The sequence below is a fragment of the Hyperolius riggenbachi genome, chromosome 10 (assembly GCF_040937935.1).
Source record: "Hyperolius riggenbachi isolate aHypRig1 chromosome 10, aHypRig1.pri, whole genome shotgun sequence".
NCBI classification, from domain to species: domain Eukaryota; kingdom Metazoa; phylum Chordata; class Amphibia; order Anura; family Hyperoliidae; genus Hyperolius; species Hyperolius riggenbachi.
The window spans coordinates 33,764,177-33,776,964 of NC_090655.1; the positions used below are offsets into that span (position 1 = coordinate 33,764,177).

At 47.1% G+C, this 12,788-nt stretch overlaps 1 protein-coding gene across 8 annotated transcripts in view; it reads right to left on the bottom strand.

Annotated features, from left to right (window-relative positions):
• The window catches only part of LOC137533846 (alpha-2-macroglobulin-like protein 1), a 220,453-nt gene that overhangs the window by 34,097 nt on the left and 173,568 nt on the right, over positions 1 to 12,788 (bottom strand). For all 8 annotated transcript variants that reach the window (XM_068255094.1, XM_068255096.1, XM_068255097.1 and 5 more), the window contains exon 27: positions 4,620 to 4,701. In XM_068255094.1, the coding sequence (XP_068111195.1) occupies positions 4,620 to 4,701 (82 nt within the window). The remainder of the gene's footprint in view (positions 1 to 4,619; positions 4,702 to 12,788) is intronic.

Genomic DNA, 12,788 nt, shown 5'->3' on the forward strand with positions numbered 1-12,788 from the left:
GGTGCAAAAAAAACCTGCCAAGGACATCCACAGTATGAGAGGTGTAAGCAGAGCAGGGGAAACATTTGTTAATGATTATCAATATTTTAAAGCATCTATAGAAGTGATCATCACCAGCATAGCACTATTGAAGACCTAATACCGTGGTTGAGGACTTATTAAAGCCCGCTGATACGAAGAGCTGCAATGTTGGGGGGGGGGGGGACTTCCTGTACTGTCCCTATGTCTTCTTTTGCTCCCTCATGTCCTCCTCCACCCCCTCCCCCTCGTGCAGAGTTATTAGAAGTGGGCATGCGTCTCACTTGACCTCTCCCTCATTGTTCTCCTAGTGGTGGCACTTGGGGGATGCAGTGAGGGAGAGCAGAAGCCACTGATTACTGCAGGAGTCCTCAGATCAGGTAAGACATGCAGCTTCTGCTAATTTCTCTATGGGGGAGGGAGGGATGGGGATTGGGAGGAACCGGAAGAGGGGAGGACAACACAGGGTGTGCGAAGGAGGACACAGGGAGATAAACAGCCATGGAGCAGGACAATGGAGGACATATGGGGACAATGGAGGACTGGTATTATTTAAAAGGAAATAAATATGGCAACCTCCATATTTTTCTCACTTCAGTTGTCCTTTAAGAAGGCAAATTATAATCTGCATTACTCTTTAGTAGGAGGGCTTTTTGGTTTCTCTTCCCCCATTTCATACCTTCCTAGTAGTTCCTCTGTAATCATGAGCTGCCTGGGTATTCCCTATTTTTTTATTGGAGATATTTTTTTACCCTTTTTCCCCTTTCTTTTTGTCACAGAGGACTAACTCAGCCCCCATATGTGACAGTATATTCTGGTGAAAGGTTCTCTTAAAATGCATCACAGTGTCTCTCCTGTTAGTGACAGAAATCAGGTCAAAACCAGCGTTTGTTGCACCAATGGGTTTGGTGTGCAGAGACCACCCCTGGAGTCACAGGGAATCCACAGCAAACCTCAAAGATCCGCACCATCCAATATTCAAGTTCCTTTATTTATAGCTCTTAAAAAAAGGAAAGGGGTAAAAACAGGTCTGCATAATGATGACGCACAGGCGTTTCGATCCTTCTTTTTCAAATCATTGCAGCATCTGCAATGATTTGAAAAAGAAGGATCGAAACGCCTGTGCGTCATCATTATGCAGACCTGTTTTTACTCATGCAGGGTAACAGTAAAAAAGGGCGCAGGAGGCTAGTGGACAAATCGGGCGCCGCCATTCACTCCCATAATAAATATCGTTTAATGGGCGCCCGATAGGAAAAAAGGGCGCCGGAGAAAAATAACGTTTTAAAAGCGGCGCCCGGAGACTTAATGTTTTATTACTGCTTCTATACATTTTTTAATATTATTTTTAAACGAAAAACAGTACAATATTTTTTTCAAACATTATTTTTAAACGAAAAAACCGCACAATATGTATTTGAAACGTTATTAATGCTTATCACAGGGGGGTCTTAGGTTTAGGCACCAACAGGGGGGTCTTAGGTTTAGGCACCAACAGGTGGGTCTTAGGTTTAGGCACCACCAGGGGGGTCTTAGGTTTAGGCACCAACAGGGGGTCTTAGGTTTAGGCACCAACAGGGGGGTCTTAGGTTTAGGCACCAACAGGGGGTCTTAGGTTTAGGCACCAACAGGGGGTCTTAGGTTTAGGCACCAACAGGGGGTCTTAGGTTTAGGCACCAACAGGGGGGTCTTAGGTTTAGGCACCAACAGGGGGGTCTAGGGGTTAGGGGTAGGTACAGGGAGGGTTACTTAGGCACCAACAGGGGGGGTCTTAGGTTTAGGCATAAACAGGGGGGTCTAGGGGTTAGGGGTAGGTACAGGGAGGGTTACTTAGTAATTTTTTTTTTAAACGTTATTATACGTTTCACTATTTAAACGAAAGATTAACGTTTTTACAATTGCCGATTTAATGCACATTATTTAATGATTTATAACTTTATAAAACATTAATTTTAAACGAAATACAGTACAATACATTTTTAAACGTTATCCATGCTTATCGTTTAAAACCCCGCGCCCTTTTTTCCCAGCGCCCCTTTTTAACGTACGCCATGTCTTTTTTATAAGAGCTATAAATAAAGGAACTTGAATATTGGATGGTGCGAATATTTGATGTTTGCAGTGACAAAAATCAGGGGCACAGAGTTCCTCATTCAAGAGACCATGTCAAGGTTATGCAGCTGCAGTCATTGGAGATGAGTGAGCATTAGAGTTCATGGTCACTCATCTTCTCCTGTTTGGCCATTATGGATCTGGGGGCAGAGAAGGGGGGATATGGGCAGTGGCAAAAAGGATTGCAGGCAGCATCTGCAGAAGTTCATAGGAGTAACAAGGTAGTTGAAAATCTAGATGCAGCATAGGTTACGTTTCTCCAGGGTGCAGTTATGCAGTCTTGGTACACCAGTGTCCACTGAAGTCTCAGATTTTTGTTTTTGGCTGACAAACGGAACCCAACATGCTCCAATATGATGTGAATTCTGAGATGCTTTCTGCTCACCTCAGTTGTAAAGAACAGTTTTTGGTTACCAGGGCCAGATTTCTGCAAAGGTTACAAAGGCCCGGGCCTTGGGGGGCTGCAACCCAAGGAGGCACCTGGATGTGAAATAAAGGTTGTTACGTATGAAAGAGAAGGCTGCAAATAGGGAGTAGAGATGGCCCGAACTGTTCGCCCGGTGAATAATTCACAGCGAACAACACGAGTTTACGTTCGCGTCTATTTATGAACATATGGCGTGTTCGATTCGCTCCCTATACATTATAATGGAGCTAAAATTAACCACTCACACCAGAGTCAGCAGACACAAGGCAGCCAATCAGCTATCCTTCCCACCCGGACAACCCTTCCCCCCCACCTATCAGAAAGCCAGCATAGCAGCCATTTTAAACTCTTACTGTGGCTGCAGCAAAGGAGACTAGAAACAGAGCATTTCTGCAGATAGGAAAAGCGTTAGTTAGGCCTGTGTTCTGTGTCCTCAGTGGAGTTTCTTGCTGCTACAGTACCTATTCACCATCTACATGACCCTGAGAACCCTTCTAAAAGCTGTGTTTTGATCTTGTGATATTGATGTTCAGTGTGTCCACACAGTGCACTTAAAGGAAGGGTGAACTACTGTAGCACTAAGCACTGACTGCACCTGTCTGCAACAGCTTAAAGGAGTTATCAAGGCATTTTAAAAGAAAAAAAGTGCAACTTACCCAGGGCTTCCTCCAGCCCCAAGCTCCCAGCATGTCCCTCGCTGCAGCTCCTCCGTCAGCCGTTCGCCGCTACTGCCTCCTGGTCCCCGGTGATGACGTCCCCTGGAGGTCGGCCTGTACTGTGTCTGCGCAAGCGGCACTGTCAATCACAGGCACATGGACCAGAGTGTACTGCGCAGGCACAGTACAGGCCGACCTCCAGGGGACGTCATCACCGGGGACCGGGAGGCAGTGGCGGTGAACGGCTGATGGTGGAGCTGTGGCGAGGGACATGCTGGGAGCTTGGGGCTGGAGGAAGCCCCGGGTAAGTAGCACTTTTTTTCTTTTAAAATGCCTTGATAACTCCTTTAAGCTGTTGCAGACAGGTGCAGTCAGTGCTGAGTGCTACAGTAGTTCACCCTTCTAAGGGCTGTTTTTCTTTTTCTTGATATTGTTATATTGCAGTCCTGTTTTTCCATTGTACACATTAGCTGTTGGAGTCTGCTGGTCCTAGTAGTGCATCGACCATAACCCAATAATCCTTCACTACCACTACTGGCATCTAGTATCCACTACCACCTCCTGTATAAGGCCTAGGTACAGAGTCAGTATTTTTTAGTCACTTAACTGTCATTGAACTACTTCAGCCCCACCATGGAGGCTGGAAAACCACAACTGCCTGCATTCCCATGAACATGCCCACAAGCACGGAGGCCACTACAAACCGCTACACAAATATTGTCGCTGAGAAGACTAACATTTATATCCTGGAGGTGTCAACTAGCAAAACAATGATTTGCTCACCTGACGATATCACTAATGTTCTTTGCAGTTGTTTGTGGCTGCGTGTCGTCGGTCAGTGTGAACCGGGCCTAACCTTTACACTACCGTATCGCAGTGTACATACGAGGGACGTTTGAAAGCAGTTAATTCCACAAATTTAGGAACGTACTGTGATTTCTGCCCTTTAGAGATTAAAACACTTCTCTGCGTCAACTACGTAATTTTTGGTGGGACTTTTGCCATGGATCCCTCTCCAGCATGCCACGGTCCAGGTGTTGGGCCCCTTGAAATCACTTTTCAATCACTTTTGTGGCCAGAAACAGTACCTATAGGTTTTAAAATTCACCTGCCCGTTGAAGTCTGTGGCGGTTTGCCCGGTTCGCTCATTCACGAACTCATGCAGAAAATTTGCATTGGTGAACTGAAAATGTAATGTTTGCTACATCACCAATAGGGGGCAACATGTGACAAAGAGCAGCTATACACGAAATAAAGGGGCTGCAGTACAAGGATGATACACATGGAAGAGGAGGGGCGCTGCTGCACATAGAAGGGAAGCCCCAACATAGTTGGCGTAGGGGCGCAAGAAGTATAAATCAGGCCTTGTCTGTTACCATCCTTTGCCCAGCGGTCTCCATACTCACCATGAGCTGCCCTCTTTATCACTCTTTCCAAAAGCGCTGTAAGAACCATCATTATGCTTGTAGGTCAGCTGGCGCTGTAGGCCTGGAAGAAAATAATACAATAATTTAACATTCCAGGAGTATTGTAGGTATCGGGTACACAGGTCTCCATTCTGAGTTCTATGCACATTAGGCCAAACTGTAAAGGTGGTCACACACGATACAATAAAATGATCCGATTTTACGGCAATTCGATAAAAACGATCGGATCTCCCAAAAAAAAAGGTTTTTTTTTTCATTCGACTGAAAAATCCGATCGGATTTCCCGTTTTCTTCGATTTTTATCGATACGGAATGCCAGATATTTTTCTTCAATATTTCTAAAGATTGTATGGTGTGTGTTAGATTGTCAATTTATTAATATGCACATTTTATATTAAAACTAGATCGGTTGAAAACTAAGAAATAATGTTGGTTTTTTTTGTATTTGTCTCTTCTTATTTTCTTAAAAATGCATATAAAAAAGTATTGATAATTTATGTGTAATAAGTAGTGATACATTTATTACCCAATGAATGAAAGCAGTACTGAAATGTGAAAATTGCTCTGGAAAGGAAACATCCAAGCTAAAAACAAAAAAAACAAAAAAAAACCCTCCACTTACCTGGGGCTTCCTCCAGCCCCTGGCAGTCGTTCTGTGCCCTCGCCGCAGCTCCGGTGGCTCCCGGTGTCCTTCGCTGTGGAAGCCGACCTCGCTCAGTAGTTCTGCGCCTGCGCAGTATAATCCTGATGACGTCGGCTAGACCACGTGACCCGCGCAGTGGAGTCTTCTGCAGCAGGGAAGACCGGGAGCCACCGGAGCTGTGCCGAGGGCACAGAACGACTGCCAGGGGCTGGAGGAAGCCCCAGGTAAGTGGAGTTTGGAGGGTTTTTTTAGCTTGGACCTTCACTTTAAGAGAAAAAACCCTTAGTGGTGAAGTACAGTAGTTAAAGTGGGATTAAACTCAAATGTCATCTATGGTCTAAAGCAGTAACCATTTAAGTAGCAACATTCTCTGCCTTCTTAAAGACCAGAGACTGCTGGTACAAGAAACTGCCTGATACCAACGAATTGCAGCACATACCTGCCACAACTGTCATCCACGTCACACATCAGGTCTGTCTCTTATGATGGCAGAGCTCTGAGAGCCACTCAGGAACTGCTTTCATTGGATCCTGACCATGTGATCAATGTAAGCCAATGGGAGTTGCTTACATAGATGACAGGGTCAGGAGACAATGAAATCTGCTCCTAACCAGCTCACAGAGCTCTGCCGTCATAGCCATGGCAGGGCGAGTGAGCTGCGGCGGGCTAGATGTATGACCATCCTTAATTTTATGCTATGTACGGGCATATCGATTAAGATAGATTCTGATCAGAGAGAGATCTGTTGGCTGTCCAGTGCCCATTCATCGCAAGCCAATTACCATTTGATTTCAGCATGTAATCCCCCACCTGCCCTGCCTCCACTACTGTTCACCCCTAATGTTAACGCTCCGTGCCAATGCATTAACATTTTTTACCTGCATGGTTGATGAAAGTTTACAGCTGCTCCTCCTTCCCCATTTCCCCCCATGTGGCTGCCGCATGTAGCACGGGAGCCAATCAAATGATTGTCAAATGCAAACAAAAAGTCTCCATATTCACAGCTATATTAATGGCCAAATAAATTCAAACCTGTCAAATTCTTGTAGCAATCAGCTTAATAAATGAGCTTAACCACTTGAGGGCCCACGCTTTACCCCCCCTTAAGGACCAGCGCTGTATTCTGTGATCTGTGCTGGGTGGGCTCTGCAGCCCCCAGCACAGATCAGGTAGCAGGCAGAACGACCAGATCGCCCCCCTTTTTTCCCCCCTATGGGGATCATGTGCATAAGGGGTCTGATCGCTCCTGCCTGCCTGAGGTTTGCGGGGGGGGCACCTCAAAGCCCCCCTCCGCGGCGAAATTCCCCCCCTCCCTCTCCTACCTCCCTTCCCCGGAGATCAGAGGCTGCACAGGAACGGATCTGTCCTGTGCAGCCTCTAACAGGCTCCTGCCTGTCATGTGACAGCGATCCCCGGCCGCTGATTGGCCGGGGATCGCTGATCTGGTACAACGCTGCTACTGTTAGCAGCGTTGTACAAATGTAAACAAAGCTGATTATTTCCGCTTGTGTTTACATTTAGCCTGCGAACCGCGATCGGCGGCCCGCAGGCTATTCACGGAGCCCCCCGCCGTGAATTGACAGGAAGCAGCCGCTCGCGCGAGCGGCTGCTTCCTGATTAATTAGCCTGCAGCCAGCGACGCAGTACTGCGTCGCTGGTCCTGCAGCTGCCACTTTACCGACGCGCGTTATGAGTGTGCGGTCGGCAAGTGACAATGTACAGACATTCTATTAGAGAAAACATCTAATCAATCAAATAGATTTAAATGGATTTTAAACACCTGTGGTTGATAAATCACATCTTTCGAACAATATTGGTATAAAATTAATCAGAAGATTGATTGGGAATGTTGGTTCTTGTATGCTGTTCGTGAGACAAGCGTTAAAGGGAAGGTTCAGGGAGTGGGAAAATAAAAATCCATATCCACTTTCCTGGGGCTTCCTCCAGCCCGTGGCAGGCAGGAGGTGCCCTCGCCGCCACTCCGGAGGCTCCCGGTCGTCTCCGGTGGCCGACCCGACCTGGCCAGGCCGGCTGCCACGTCGGGCTCTTCTGCGCTCCAATCTGTGCCTCACGGGGGCGGCCTGACGTCATCGGACGTCCTCCTGGCTGTACTGCGCAGGCGTGGAACGCAGAAGAGCCCATCGTTGGAGCGCAGAAGAGCCCGAGCTGGCCTGGCCAGGTCGGCCACCGGAGACCACCGGGAGCCTGCGGAGCGGCGGCGAGGGCACCACCCCCTGCCTGCCACGGGCTGGAGGCAGCCCCATGTAAGTGGATATGGATTTTTCTTTTTTTCCCCACTCCCTGAACCTTCCCTTTAAGGTGGCAGTTCATACGTTTCCTACACAATCAATACAGGATTAATCACTTGAGTCGACCATTAAATAATCAGCAAGGTAGAAATGTATATGTTTTTCACACAATCGGCATGGGACTGATCACTTTACAGTCATATAAACAGAAACAGGAAAGTCAATTATGTTTTTTTAGGTTTATACCTATATAATTAGTTTAATCAAAATTGCAAAATTGCAATGAGAGCATTGCATAATTGATGGACAGTCGATGCAACATTTTTGTGTCTAATCAGTTTTAAAGCAGACCTGAACTCAGAACTTCCTCTCTGCTCTAAAGTCAGTGCATACCTGTTAACTGCACCTGTGCGACAGCTGCACATTGTTTTGTAATACCAGTCACTGCATACCTGTTCACTGCACCTGTGTGACTGCACGCTGTTTTATATACCAGTCCGTGCATACCGGTTAACTGCACCTGTGTGACCGCACACTGTTTTATATACCAGTCCGTGCATACCTGTTAACTGCACCTGTGTGACAGCTGCACATTGTATTGTAATACCAGTCATTGTATACCTTTCACTGCACCTGTGTGACCACACGCTGTTTTATATACCAGTCCGTGCATACCCGTTGACTGCACCTGTGTGAGAGCTGCACATTGTATTGCAATACCAGTCACTGTATACCTGTTAACTGCACCTGTGTGACCGCATGCTTAGCCCTTCCAGATCCACCCTCCACCAACGCTTTGACCGGCAGGTAGCCGACTACCTGGCCTTAAGTGCGGATGTAGACACTCTGAGCAGCAATGAACCCCTGGACTACTGGGTGCGCAGGCTTGAACTGTGGCTAGAGCTGTCCCAATTTGTCCTCCAACTTCTGGCTTGCCCTGCCTCAAGTGTCCTGTCAGAAAGGACCTTCAGCGCAGGTGGAGGCATTGTCAGTGAGAAGATAAGTCGCCTAGGTCACAAAAATGTTCAGTATCTCACCTTTATCAAAATGAATGAGGCATTGATCCCGGAGTGCTACTGCCTGCCCCAAAACTAAGTCGGTCCTCACACAGCATCTCTGCCTGCAGGCCACTTGACTGCCTTCTCTGCCACCACCAACCGGGTCCAGGACTCCAGGTGGATTCCTGAATTTTTAAGGCCGCTACTAGCAGCGGCCGCTATAATAATTTTTCTGGTGTGTGTACATGCCTGCCTAATTTTTCTGGCTGCACTGCGGCTGCAACAACAAAACAAAACACGTGTCAGTTCCCCTTTGTGATCGTTACCTTGCCGTGTGAAGGGGCTTGCGCATCACAATGAAGCAATGACCGCCGGCTATATGAGTGTGTTGGGGGGCACACCCAAGAAAATAAGGTCGTTGCTTTATTGTGGACAGACCAAATTCGATCAGCTGGACAGTCACTGTTGTTCTGTCATTGAGCTACCTCAGCCTGACCATATGGGCTGGAAAGCCGCCATCGCCTGCACTCTCGCCAACGTGCGCACCAGCACAGCCATCTGTTTACAGTGCATTACACAGTGAGTTTGGTCTGTCAGTGTGAAGCAGTACACTACTTACACTACCTGATCCATGTATACACACGTAAGAAGTTTTCAAGCACTTAAGGCCTCTAATTTAGGAATGCAATGTGATTTCTGCCCTTTAGGGATTATAATCCTGCTGTGCGTCAAATCCGAATTTTTCCCCGGGACTTTTGGGATGTATCCCACTCCGCCATGCCCCCCACTAGGTGTTAGACCCCTTGAAACATCTTTTCCATCACTTTTGTAGCCAGAATTAGTGTTTGTAGTTTTGAAAGTTCACCTGCCCATTGAAGTCTATTGCAGTCGCGTTGATTCGCCAGTTCGCAAACTTTTTCGCAAGTTGGCGTTTGCGGTTCGCGAACCAAAATCCGCAGGTTCGTGACAACTCTATCACCAATCAATGTTTTTTATTAATAAAACAAAAGTAAAGCCATTTAACCACCCTGGCGTTCTATTAACTGCGCCAGGGTGGAGGCGCAGCAGTTTTTTTTTATATATATATTTTTTTTAATCATGTAGCTAGCCTAGCCTAAACAGATAAAAGACAGTCAGTTGCTGGTACATTTAAATCTACGGATACCTCCCGCCCAGCGGTGTTAGGTACAGTAGCAATAGCAGGTAAGGGGTTTACATCTCTCTGTTTTCCCCAAGGCTTGTACAGTACCGGGTTGTCAGGGAGTCCTGCTGGGATCTCCTGCATATCAGCAGAAAATTCCGAAGGGCACACAAGCGTGCCTAGATCAGTGCCAAGCACAGGAGGAGAGGGAATCTCAGCAACAGCCCACTCTGGAAAACTCACCCCCCATCCGGCCTTCTCGGGACCTGGGATAACAGGGTTGTGGTGGTTGGGCCTGACTTCAGTCAGGGTGAGGAGCTTTCGTGGGAGAATATCTTCCTCTGTGGCAAGGTTGAAGCAGACCAGGGGTACATCTGTTTCTGGAGCACTGTAGAAGCAGATGATCTGGTCGTCTGCTGGAGCACTGTGACGATTTCCGGAACCGTAGAGCATCTCTGACACGCTGACAGGCTGTGCAGAGGGTGATGCAGGTGACGGATCAGGGTTGCTAGCCATCTTCGGGCTAGGGACGGTCGTTCTCTTCCTCCTGGGACAGAAGAACTGTATGTGGCCGGTCTCGCCACAAAGATTACACATGCGAATGGCAGGTGTGTCATACTGGGATGCAGCAATAGCAGCAGCTGCAGGTCTCGGTGTCGCAAAGCTCACTGGACCAGGAGGAGCAAATGCAGTAGGCTTACCTCCTTCCAAGTCCTGGGACAGCGTTCTGTGACTGTCCAGCACCAGGGTCCTCTGGCTGTCAGGTACAAAAACCTGATGTTACGTTCTCTCAGAGGTGCGCACAGGAAAGTCTCGTTCCGTGCCCTCTTCCATGGCAGGAAGTTTTGCTGTGGGGGTCACGGGTAGAGGTTCGCATCTCTCCACCGAAGCATATAGTAAAGAGTGCAGATTAATTTGGGCTGGCTGGGCCAACTCCAATTCACATGGTAGCCGTAGCTCTTCGGTCTGGAGCTTGATCTGGCGCAGATGCTCTTGGTGCTCTGCTTTTAGCAGGCGCATCTTTGCCTCATGCTGACGCTCCTCTCTCAGGAACTGCCACTGTCGTTCTGCTTTCAGGAGCTTCTCTGCCTCATCCTGGAGCCAAAGTTCTCGTAACTCCTGGTACATGCGCAGATCCTGGTAAGTCAGGTTTGCCAATCACTTCGGAGGTGTCAGGACTGCAGTGCATAGAGGCATTAAGCAAGGTGGCGATAAGGATTCCATCTCTGGGGTAAGGCCACCAGCTTAGCCTGGTTTGTGCCGTAAGCAGCAATGCCGTGCAATTCGCAGAGGGCTTGCAAGTCAGGAACAGACCAATTCTGGTAATCCTGAACTGAATCAGACATTTAGAAGAGAAGAGTACAAGAAAGAATAGGATACAGCCCCGTGATTCCGTCCAATCTGCTCCCGTTAGCATACGCAGTAAGTACGGTGAGCAGACGGACAACAATGACCGGTTGCTGGATCGTCAAAGGAAGAAGGTTAATGCGACAGAGCGTGCCAATACGCTCTGTCGCATACGCAGGAAGTACGGTGAGCAGACTGACAATAAAGATTGATCGCGCAGCTGCCGACAATATGTAATGGGACAATCACTCACCAATCCCGTATTACTAGGCCACTGTTGCCATGCAGGTCTCATGCACTAGAGACTGCTGGAGGCAAATTCACTGTGTGCGTAGTAAACGGTTAAGATTGGTTGGAGGTGCTCATACATGTACAATCCCAATTGTATATACAATCGGTAAGCTAAAAAATATTGGTTCCGCTCTGGAAATCGGGTAAATTCACTGCCACCACTGTCTGGTTTTGGATGGAGCAGACAGTCTCCAACTAGCTACTCCTAAAAGGAAGAAACTGTTATTTACAACCTAGCTAGCAAATCAACAATTTATAAGCAAATAATAAAACAATGCGGTAGTATGACTGACTCTTCAGAGGGCAGATTCGTTATAGCAGCAATCAGATGACCAGAACAGGCACAAGACTGAATGATAAAATTGTTAGTTTTTATTCTAAACTACATACACACAGCCTAATTTAGCCCACAGATAGATATACCTGTCCGGCAGAACAGATTGGTTTGATGGAAAGAGAATAGAGATGAAAAGAAACAGAATGTCTTAATATACAGTTCAAATACCGTTATTGGTAGTCCATGCAGCAATCGCAAGTCTTTGGAGGAAATCCAAAATGGCGGTTGCCATGTGGCCTGAGGCCTTTGTGAGAAATAATCCAAGATGGAGGTTTTGCGCCAGTGTCCAGCTGGCTGCTAGGATGTTGTTAGGCAAAGATTTCAGATGATGGACCCTGGACAAACTGGGCCCCGTTAAGTTATACCCCTCACTTCAGCAAGGAGGAGTTAGGGGCAAGGATCACACACCTCTTTGGAACATGAGATGTGCCCGCCGCTTCTCATGGACACAGGAATATACCTGAATCTTGATAGGTGTGCTAATCTTCAAAACCATACAGGTTATGTTAAATCTAATACCATTTTTAGGTCGATCAGAATTTATCGATAACAATGATATCAAACTTGAGGGGTCAGACCCTTGGGGTATTAGAGGGTTATTTTAAACCAGTCTTACTTCAGTTCTGGGGGTCCGATTGGTAAGGAAACCTCTCAGAACCAGTGTCACGCGAAGTCTAATAAAATCCATGAATTTGGGGGACCTGCTATCTTGGGAACACCAGAACTATTACAAAACTGTGCCTATTATTAAATATAGCTTGTAAGGTTTGTTGAACTTTTGGGCGTCTCCAGCCGAAGTGATAAGGATCACTCCTGTGTCTTCTTTGAACTCAGGCCAGAAGGCAGCTATGTGTCGGACACCTGCTGGATCAGTTCCTAATGCTGGGAATACACGTTTCGTTTTTGCCTTCATTTTAGCCTTCGATTCGTTCGGTAAATGAATCGAGTGTTGAAAACGTATGTGAAAATAGTCATAATTTCATTATAGTTTCGATTAATAGACCCCAAAAACGAACGACTAGTGATCGAACATGTTTGATATTATCTCTCTTTATCCATCTAATCGAGCCATTGGTAGGCTTGATGGCTGTTCAGATCGATTATATATTCGTTTATGCCGTCCGTCCCTGTACTACGTTTTG